Source organism: Crocodylus porosus, unplaced genomic scaffold (genome assembly GCF_001723895.1).
Source record: "Crocodylus porosus isolate Cpor-Errol unplaced genomic scaffold, CroPor_comp1, whole genome shotgun sequence".
NCBI classification, from domain to species: Eukaryota; Metazoa; Chordata; order Crocodylia; family Crocodylidae; genus Crocodylus; species Crocodylus porosus.
The window spans coordinates 16391250-16401573 of record NW_017728921.1 but is presented as its reverse complement, the minus strand read 5'-3'; the positions used below and the strand labels follow the sequence as shown (position 1 = coordinate 16401573).

At 47.3% G+C, this 10324-nt stretch overlaps 1 protein-coding gene across 1 annotated transcript; it reads right to left on the bottom strand.

Annotated features, from left to right (window-relative positions):
- Nucleotides 1-1253: 1253 nt before the first annotated feature.
- GSTT2B (glutathione S-transferase theta 2B) lies at nt 1254-8846 on the bottom strand (the record flags this gene model as incomplete). Its single annotated transcript, XM_019539122.1, has 5 exons — nt 1254-1643; nt 2791-2967; nt 4699-4849; nt 5997-6084; nt 8666-8846. Coding segments are annotated over 5 exons (798 nt in total), but the record flags the coding sequence as incomplete, so codon positions are not given.
- Nucleotides 8847-10324: the final 1478 nt, after the last annotated feature.

Sequence of the window (10324 nt, the reverse complement as noted above, 5' to 3'; positions counted from 1 at the left end):
CTCTGCCATTCCCATTGTGTTACCTCTGCATATACCAAAAATTTGCAGGAGTCAGCATAGTAGTGGCATTGCCTCAGCTCAGACATTACATCTACTGCTGAACAGCTACCTTGCATAGTGTACCAGCTTCAGATATTACTGGTCCACCATTAGCACTCCATGCCAGTGAGTGGGGGGACCAAGGGGTTGTAGCCACCCAGGACAAACCCTGTTCACATGTTTTCCATTAAATTGATTGCAAGCTTGGAAATGGACAGAGGAAGGGGAATATACTGTAACCATATTTACTTACCCTCTCCACCTAACACACAGCTGCAGATACTTCCTCAGCCTGATGAAAGGTGTTTGTGCCTGAAAGCTTGTTAAGAAGAATTTTTCCAACTATTTGAGTTGGTCTAATAAAAGATATTGGATTCACCCAAAGAACCTTGTCTGCCTATGTCCTGAGACCAACACGGCTACAACTTATACCCTTGAGGCTGGCCTGCACTTCTCCCTCCACCGGGACTTCCAGGTCCTGCAGTATTCCTTTAAAGGTAGACTTTCTCACTTTGAGCAGGTGATGCTGTAGAAGCAGACAGGCTATTGCAGGACAATAGCAAGGAAGCTGACAGCTTAGCAGGCAGAACTGGCTTTGGTCTCACCTGAGACAGTAGACAAGCAAGTATCTTTACTCAGCTGATTGTGTCCCCTTTGTAAACACAGCTCCCTCATGTCAGGAAAGTGATTTGTGCCTGCAAATGTCTGCATGACCAGGCTTTAATCCTTGATTCCCTCTATATCCCTCTTTGCTCATGGAGTTGGATGCAGCAGCCTCTAGTGGCAAGATGTTCTAAGGAAACAAACATCTCTATGCAAACCTCCCAGACTCTTCCTTTGTGCTTCTCACCCATTCAGCTGAAGGGGCTCTTTCCTCTTTCATTGTAACCTACTGCAAAGGTGCAGTCTGCTCTGGGTATAGATGTGCCTGCAATCTCTGTCTTCACACAAGCTGAACACTTCTTCTTTGGAAAACTCTTCAGCCCCACTTGCCCAACCTGACTTCCTAGATGCAAATAGAAAAAGCAGGCATTGCAACAGAGGCCTCTAGTAAATGAGGTGTGTGTTAGGGGAAGGAAGGGAGTGTTCCTACATAGGTAATGTTTGGGGGCCCGAGACAGATGCAGAAATGACAAATCAGGGACTGCCACTGAACTGCAGCTCACTGTTCTGTTCACAAAAGAGGCTCAGTGCCTCACAATAATACTTTTTTAAAATTGATTTTTATTCTTTCCCTTTATATATCACCAGAGAGCAGGTATGCAGGGAGTGATTAAACTGGGGTTGCAGGAGCATATGCGTGTGTTGCTGGGTGTACATAGCCAAGAGAAAATGGTGTTGGAGAGGACTTCGACATTCCAAAAGTGTCTTACATGGGATTAGCATTTTGTTACATTCTCATTTTAGTTAATTAGCTTCAGCAGCATGCATGCCATTTGTTCCCTCAGCTCTGGGACAAGTTCAGCAACACTGAGACTCTTGGCATTCAGGACCTGCTTATGTGCTTCTTGGAATAGCTCCTTCCCTATCGCTTCCTCCACCCGGGCTCGCCACTCCGCCAGCTTGGGTCTGGGCTTAAAGATCTCATACCCGGCTCCTACAGGCTGCGGAGAAAGAGACAGCAAGAAAACATGGCAGAGCAGCTTCTGTATGAACAGTCCAAGCAGCATTCAGTAGTAGGATAAAACTAAGCCCAACTGAACCAGCATCTTCTCTTTTGGGGGTTGGAAGAAATATGAAATAATGGAGGACATCACATCCCAGATTTGGATTTAGTGGGAAACTAGCCTCTGGGAATACAAGCAATTAGCTGGCAGAATGTGTAGGAAGATAACTACATACGTCCCCAGCCACCTTAACATTTGTAGGGAAAACTCATGCTAATGAGTTTTCCACTGAAAACGTTTCAGAGATTGGATTTTAACAGCTGTTTAGCTTAGTTGGTTAGAGCAGGGTACCAATAACACCAAGACCACACATTCAGTTTCCAGTTGGACTAGATGATCTTGAGGACCCTTCCAGCCTTACTTCTCTCTGACAATTTCTATAGGATACCCAGAACGTGCAGGATTGTCCAAACACGAGGAGTGGGGCATTCATCTGGATATCAAAAACAAACAAGACAAGACCTAAACCAACAGCCCAAATTCCAGTGATTAGGACTATATTTTGTAAAGCTGATTGACTAGTCAAAAAAACACATTTGGTCCAACCAAGATAGATTTAAGACCACAAATCAAAAAAGGAGAAGGCTGCAATAAGTACTTATTCCTCAAGGATAGATAATAAATAATGCTTTTATTATTTCTAAATTCATTCATGTAATTAGAATGGGTCTTCACATTGCAACACATGGGGAAAAAAGGCCTAAGTTTTGTACTTGAAGACAGACTAGCACATATTTTCACCACACTCTTTTGTGCAACTTCAGGTCTAAGGAAGGGACATTTCCCATCTTCGGGCAGCCTGAATGAAGGTACTCTTCCCATTTCTGACCAGTCTTTTCCTGTCACCTTAGCAGTGACAGTGATCATAAATGTTATTCAGAGCTCTTTTAAAATCAGGAAAATGACATTAAAATGTAGGCTGCAGAGAAAACATTCATGTTTTAACTAGTTTTGGGTTGTCAAACGCCAGCTTCCCACACACACACCTCACCCCCATTAATGAAGTGCAAACTTCCCTTCAAGATTTTGTGGAAACTGGAGCAACATCTTGGCCAGGTTCAGTAACCCAGCTGGAACCGCTCACCTGCATGATCTCCACAATCGCTACCAGGTCAGCCAGGGAGATCTCGCTACCTGCAATGAAAGGCTTGTCTCCCAGAAATTTCTCCTCAAACTGCTTCAGGACAACATTCAGCTCCTCAATAGCCCCTTCTACTTTCTCAGGACAAAACGGCTTGCCTGTAAGGAGAGGCAACAGCACCTACCACAGAAAGAAAAATGCAGTTCTTTAAACAGATTCAGCGTCTTGCTTTGGCCACTGTCCACCCACAATCCTCCTGAGTGACCCTGAACTATTTTAAGGATCCCTCAATAATTTACTGGCAAGGGGGCTAGTTCTGCAAACCCCTCTTCCAGGGCGTGCAGTATTAACCTGTACCATCATATCTCCCCCTCTGCCCCCAGCCAAGACAGCCTTGTTCAGATTCTCCTGACTTTGCAGACATTTGGCTTGAAAAAAACAAAACAAAACACATTTTGTAGCACTTGCAAATCAGCACCTTGCCTCAAGGCAGAAGGTGTCATCTTCACAAACAGTGTCCATAGTCAGACAAAGCTGCAGGAAGTACATGGTTTCTGATCCCTCATCTTTACCTTGCTCTTGCTAGACCAGTTGCATTTGTTGCTCTGGTTTATGTGCAACAGAGACACTGCCTATGCAGATTTCAGCTCTAGGAAGAATTGAGGCTGGAACAGGGGTGGGCAATTATTTTGGCTGGAGGGCCACTTAGGGAATATTACTGAGCTGTCGTGGACCGGGTCAGCTACCCCCCCCCCCCTTCCATCCCAGGTCAGCCACTCTGCCCCCACCCCTCTGCCACAGCTCACCAAAACTCCCTGAGTGGCCCTGTAGGCAGATGAGAGGATGAGGTGGGGCTGCGGGTATGCAGGGAGTGGGGCAGGTGGGTAGGGCCGGAGTCACTGGATGGAGACAGAGCAGGGCTAGGACTCAGGGCAGAGCTGTGATCTGCTCCCTGCACGCCCCTGCCCGTGGAACCGGCACCCATTGCAGGGATGTGCAGGGAGCAGTTCACAGCTTTGGGGGTGAGATTGCAGGGCCAGGGCAATCTCCAGCCCTGCTTGCCTGTCCCACTTCTGGATGCTGCTACCTGCCCACCCGTGGCCCCATCCCATCTGCTCAGCCGCATGTCCTGTCTGCAGGAGTCCCAGGCAGTCTCCCTGGAGACCCTGCTGCCTGCTCCGTCTGGTATCCCCAGCGGTGAGGCCAGGGAGCTAGCCAGTGGGGCCATGTCTGGGAGCAGCAGCCAGAAGGAACCACTGCCGCAGGGGCTTCCAGGAAGTGAGTCTGCCCATTGCACCACCCCAGCCCGACTGTGTGCCCAGGGGCAGTAGGACTGGCTGCATGTGCCACATCCCAGGCCTGTTCTGTGCCTAAGTCAAGGGGGGCCAAGGGTCCCTCTGGGACTGGACAAAATTCCTTGGCAGCCCGGATCTGGCTGTATTTTGGCCGCTGTGCTGGAGCATAAAGGAGTCTTTTCAGGAAGTGCCACTTTAGTTTGATAGGCAAAGCACTGGTGAACACAGACAGCCAAAACAATGTGAGATCCGGCTATTTCCCACTATAAGCCTGTGTGTTTAGTTAGTGAGGTGCAGCACACATGGGACTTCCTCAGATATCACCCCTGGAAATCCCCCCCACACAAAGCTGCATGGTTGATCTTAATTCTGCACTGTCCAATTTCTGGGCATTTCATTTTACAACCTCAGTGTTCTTTTAATGTAGTTTTATGAGGTATAGAGACTCCCATCACGTTGGCAGTATAGACCCCCTTTCACATCAGAATAATTCGAAGTGAGGTGGCTACACGCTCCTGTGGGAGAAGGGCTCAGTTTTTCCTCTGCACAGTGTCAATTTGGATCATGTTACTGGCAGTGGCTAGTATTCAACTCTGTTGGAATTTAACTTCCTTACCTTGCTCAAGTAAACCTTGCACCCTGCTGCCCTTATGCCAGTATGCTGCCAGGAGAGATATTCATCAACCCGGGCCCGTTTCTGTAGGTCAGAAGGGTACCAGTGATCAGGGGTCTTGAATTTTCGGCTCAGGTAGAGAAGGATTGCATTGCTGCCAGACAGAGAGAGACAATATGGGACATGTGATTTTAGAGAAAATGAAAACGGATTGTCCTTTCCTTCCTACTGACTCCTTGCCCTGCTCCTACAACCAAAGGTCATGTGAAATCAAGCTAGGGCCTGGTTCTGATAAACCCAAAGGTCTGTCCTTTCCCCTGGACAGCCTGTCCTGCTCTCTATTGCCAGAGCCCCACACTTCATTTACCTCCTATCACCTGCATGCCTGGATGCTCTCGCTGTCTCACAACAAAAGATGCTGCATGGAACCATGTAGAATTGTCACAGAAACATTGCAGGAAAGCCAATGGCTCTCTCTTAAGATCATCTGTGTCAAAGTTTGTGCTGAAATGTTCAGGGGAAGTCAAAGCTATGCTTAGAAGTGTTTTGCTTGGAGCCACATTCTCTCCTCAGTGGCAAGGCAAATGAAGAAAAGCCACCCTCCTTCATGCTTTTTTCAATGGGTGGTGCAGGAAGCAGAAAGTCAATAGGAGAAAGTAGCTTCTCCTCTCCCCAGCCCTCTACTTACCGACTTAACAGCCCCCAAGCTACCTGCTCATTTTAGTGGAAAGAGGAAGAGTGCTCCAAATATAACCAAACCTGGTACACTTGCTGGGTTTCCAGCTGCAGTTGCAACTTAACTTACATCTTTCTATCCTAGCATGGAACCTACAGCCAAAGCCCCTGGTGATTAGTGATTAGAAAGATGGCATTACTAGACCTGCACAAGTCAAACCTTCCTGCACATGTCATCACAGTCATGGGCCACCAAGGACTCTCCAGCTCCATGTGGCTTTGCAAGCACTGGGCCAGCTGTAATGTTCCTCTCCATGCAGCTAGCAGGCAGGGCTGAGCCAGTTTTTAACCCCATCCTTCTGGCTTCAAAGATGGAGTGTGCATGGCTGGAGTGTAGCACAGTATAAGGATAAAAGGTGAGGGGGAGAGACAGAGAGGTAGGAATGAACAGGAGAAAGATGAAAGAGAGGCTAAAAACAAGGAAGAGAAAACAAAATGTAAAAAAAAGATGGGAGAAGCAGCAGAGATGAGTCTGAGATGCAATGAGATCAGATTCTAAGCATGGGACAACAGAAGATCAGGCAAAAGCCAACTGCTGTGATGGCAGAGAGCTGTGTAATCCTTACCTCTCTGCTAAGGTGAAGTCTCCATCCCTCAATGCTGGCACTTTCCTTAGAGCATTTACCTTGCCAAACTCTTCAGTCATGTGCTGTCCTAAAAAGATTTACAAGGAATGGAAGGCATTGTTGATGTTATAGAAGGAAGCTTCCATTTTACAGGGGATTAACTCATTGGAAGTTTAGGCTTAGTGCAGAGATCAGAACTAGGCTTATGTGATTAAGAAAAGATCAGCAGAAACTGTGGGACTTTTGTCAAGACTTTCCAGCTCTGATCATAAGAAGTCCCACAAGAACAAGTGTTTTACAATCCATACAGACTGTGCACCCCCTTGATTGTCCCTGCTGTGATCTCTTGTGCAAGGGTTTGCAGAATGGGGCTCTCTGTTGTCAAGTTTCTGCAGCAAGCCTGGAGCAGAGAAGTTCAGAGAGCTGAGTGGGATGACTCAACTTTCTGTAAAAGCAGTCTCAAAGCTGATTCCCAGGTAATACCAAGGCTTCTGAGAATCTTTTAGTTTTCTGACATTGAGTGTCATGAGCAGGACTTGCCTATCATTCAGAAGAGTCCTTTCATTTGGACCAGTCTGCTTCTTGATGAGCAATGCAGACCACATCACTGGACCAAGCGACACAAATGATAACACCCAGGGCTCATTCACCTGCTCCTGCCCCGTCAGATACACTACATAATGCCCCTCAAGTGGCCAACAAACAGGACAAGCATTATGTGGAAGAATAGACACTGACTTGGTCTTTTGTGTGCTTGTGGAATTGATATCATGACAGAAATGTTAACCTGGTGTAACCTCAGAGACAGCAAGTCTGTGCTTCAAGAACCAATTTGACTGGGAAGTTGCAGAACAAGAACACAGCCACAGACTAGATTGTGTTAAACAAGATTTCAGCAGAGCAAGGCTGCAGAGCTCTCAAGAAATTATATTAAAACATAAGAAGCAAACAGAGAAGAGTCCTGTGTTTCAGTCTTTCTTTACACACATGCCTTGTTTCCTGGGTAGCCATTTTAGTTGTCAATTTAGTTCCGGATCATGGTTCTTCTCCAAGGAGTGGCTATATAAAAGGGGCCTCAGTCTACAGACTCAATCCCTGGGTTAATTCAATGCTGAAGATTTACAGTGACAGATTTTGAGGTCTTTAGTTGCCTAATTCCCATTGAAAGTAGTTCTTTTACAAATGTGCTCTGGCTCTAGTCACCCTACAACGCCCCCAGCTCAAATTAATGTCATGCTCTCTAATCCCTTATTGTGCTCATCCGAAATGGTTACAGAGCTCCACCTGGTTACACCTGTATAAGCCTGTTAGAGGAGTGGGACCCACTTCTGTATCTGGCCTGGGCTCCTATTACAGAAGGCAGGGTAGATTTGCACTTTATATAAATCTATTTTGGTTAATCTCTAAAATCATAAGCTTTTGTGTGCTGAAGCTTACTTCATCTGATGCTGTGAAAGAATGTGTACAAAGCAGCGTATAAGGAAAGATAAGTTTGAATACAAAAAAGGCAAAGGGAGTGAGGGAGGGAAGAGAAAGATAAAAAGGGGGAGGATTTGCTGGGAAAGGCAAACAAACAAGCTAATTCCAGGTAAAGGGATAAGAATCCATAGTCCCCGTTTAAACTATACTTAAACACAATCCAGTCTCTCTTACTACTGCCCGGTATTTTTTTCCTCTTACCTAGGAGGGAGGTTAGGAAAGAGCCAGAAAAGTGCTTAAGCCCCACTTCAATTTGTAGGTTGTGCCAGATATCCAATTTACAGTAATCAGCCTTTTGATAGACAATCCAAAGAGAAGTGGGGCCAAGCAAGTCTGCTAGCAGAACTAGAAGTTTCTCTCTCACCTAGCCATAGCAGTTTCTTGCTCTTTAGACTGCTGATTTAATGAGCCACCCCCATACGGCCACCTCAGCATGGATGGGATTTCTGTCTCACAAAACTTGGAAGTATATCTGAGCAGACAGCAAATTCCCTGCCTATCCCAAGTACCATCCTCCCAAGAAGGTAGGCAAGAGGTTGGAGTTTTGGAGTCAGCCTCTTGAGATAAAGGACTCTTCCAAGGAGCAGAATCTGGACCCTGTCATTCTTCAGAGACAAACCTTCTCTGAACTGCAATGGGGAGAAATGTGCAGGTGACAATAGGGCCAAAGCACTGTGGAGAACAAAGTGGGCCATCTGGCCCCATCAGACTCTACCTGTATAGGGAAGGTACCACTGGAGAACTCAGCACAGGAGTTAAGCAGCAGCTAGTCTGTTATTCTAGCCCTTCCGGGTACCCTAGTTTGATGGCTGTCTGAGAACTTTTGCCAGGGATATGAAGTGCAAATAATAGCAGGGCCATGCTTCTTTAACTAACCTGGTATCCTTTTTATCATGTTCCCATGGTCACTGCAACAGCAGTGCAACAGATGCAGGACTGAGGTCTGTCTATGTTTGCAGCAAGCGAGATCACTTGCTGACAGTCTGCACAAAACCAGGCTTCCAGTGCACGGTAGTTACTCCAGTAGGGAGAAGTCTCCTTTTAGCTCTTAGCTGACAAAGGAAAAGAAATCCCCACATTCATTTCCACCTCCTCAGCTGACCCAGGTGGAGAGAAGAGGAAAACAGACACAGTCCTGTAACAAGCTACTGGGGTTGCAGTATCCAGACCACAGTGGGCTCCTCACTCACCTTTCAGGAGGTCCACATGCTTCAGCTCAAATGGGATGTTGTTTTTCTTGGCAAAGATGAAGAGGGCCCGGCAGGGCTGGGAGAACAGGTCCAGGAACAGCTCCATGACCACTGTGGCAGCTAGGATAGTTCGGAGGAGCACAAAAATGCAGCCTGTGGGAGGGGTTATGAACAACTGCTCTTAAATGGGTGACAGTCCACACAGCTGGTTACTTTGGACCAATCAAGAGGTGGCAGGGCTCTTCTAGCCCTCCTTCCCCAGAGGAGGAGAGAGGGCTTAGGGGGTAGGAAAAAAGAGAGAGAAATGCAAAGCTCTCTTACTGCCCTTTTTCTGGTATTAAGTTAAACTCTGAAAACAAAGAGATGGGAGTGACACTAGAGCACAGTCCATCTCAGACTGAGATGCACAAACATTATTATGGATCTGACACCTAACAAATCTCCCTGCTTTTAACTGGGTACAATTTATTTGTCAGTCCACAAAGTAACTTCCATTTGCACAAATTTAGAAGGCTCTGGGCAGTGTTTTCAAAAGCACTATGCAGTAGGGCTGTGCGAAGCTTTGGGTGGTGATTCGATTCGGAGGAGATTCGGCCCAACTCGATGGCCGAATCTCTGAATCTGAATCAAATCAGGGGACCAATTTAAAGGTCCAAATCAATTCAAAGCTCTCTGAATCTTCAGAAAAGATTTGGAGAGCAGACCCCCACCTGGCCCCCCGCCTCAGCTTGGTACTTTAAAGAAAAGCCCCAGTACTTACTGGGTGCTGCTGGGCAGGGGGTGATCCCTGCTGCCCCCCACTGCTCCACACTGCATGGGGGGCTCTGCCATGAGCCCCCCAACCCTGCCACAGGTGTCCTGCCCAGGCCAGCTCCGGCCCTTTAAGAAGAAAAATAGCTGAGAAAAGCCCCAGGTCTCTCCACTCCTGCAGTGGCCTCCGGGCTTCAGGGGCTTGTGTGGAGCCCCCCACATGGTGCAGGACAGTGCGGGGCAGCAGGGATCACCCCTGCTGGCAGGAACGGTGAGTCTGGTGGGTTTTTTTTCTTAAAGGACCAGAGTTGGCCTGGGCAGAGCACCTATGGCTGGGGGAAGCGGGGGGAGGAAGGAATTGGGGGGCTTGTACAGAGCCCCTCATGCAGTGTGGGGCAACAGGGATTGCCCTCTGCCTGGCAGCACCCAGTGACCTGGGGCTTTTTTTTTTTGCAAGTGCAGGGAGCTGGGGCAGGCAGGGCAGCCATTGCCAGGCTGGGAGAGTGAGTGGAGGAGGGGCCTGGCCTGGCTGATTCAGAGCTTGGCTGCTGCCAAATCTCCAAATCAGATTCAGCTGAATAGAATCAGGACAGTGATCAGAATCACCGAATCAAATCACTGTCCCCCAAATTGGCTGAATTCAAAGCAAATACTAGCCACTTCACGCAGGCCTACTACGCAGCCGAGGAGTCTGAGGGCTACGTCATGTATGCTTAGGAGGGCTTAAATACACTTAAACGGTGAAGAATTGCAAGTTTAAGCACTAAAAAACATGGTAAGTGTTCTTATCTCATAGCAAAGTTATGACTTGTCACAGGATTATCTCCAGATCCTATTAGGTAATATATGTTCAGGTATTGTTGAACTGCTTCATGGAGATAACCAGAGCAATCTGCTAGTGCTATCCTC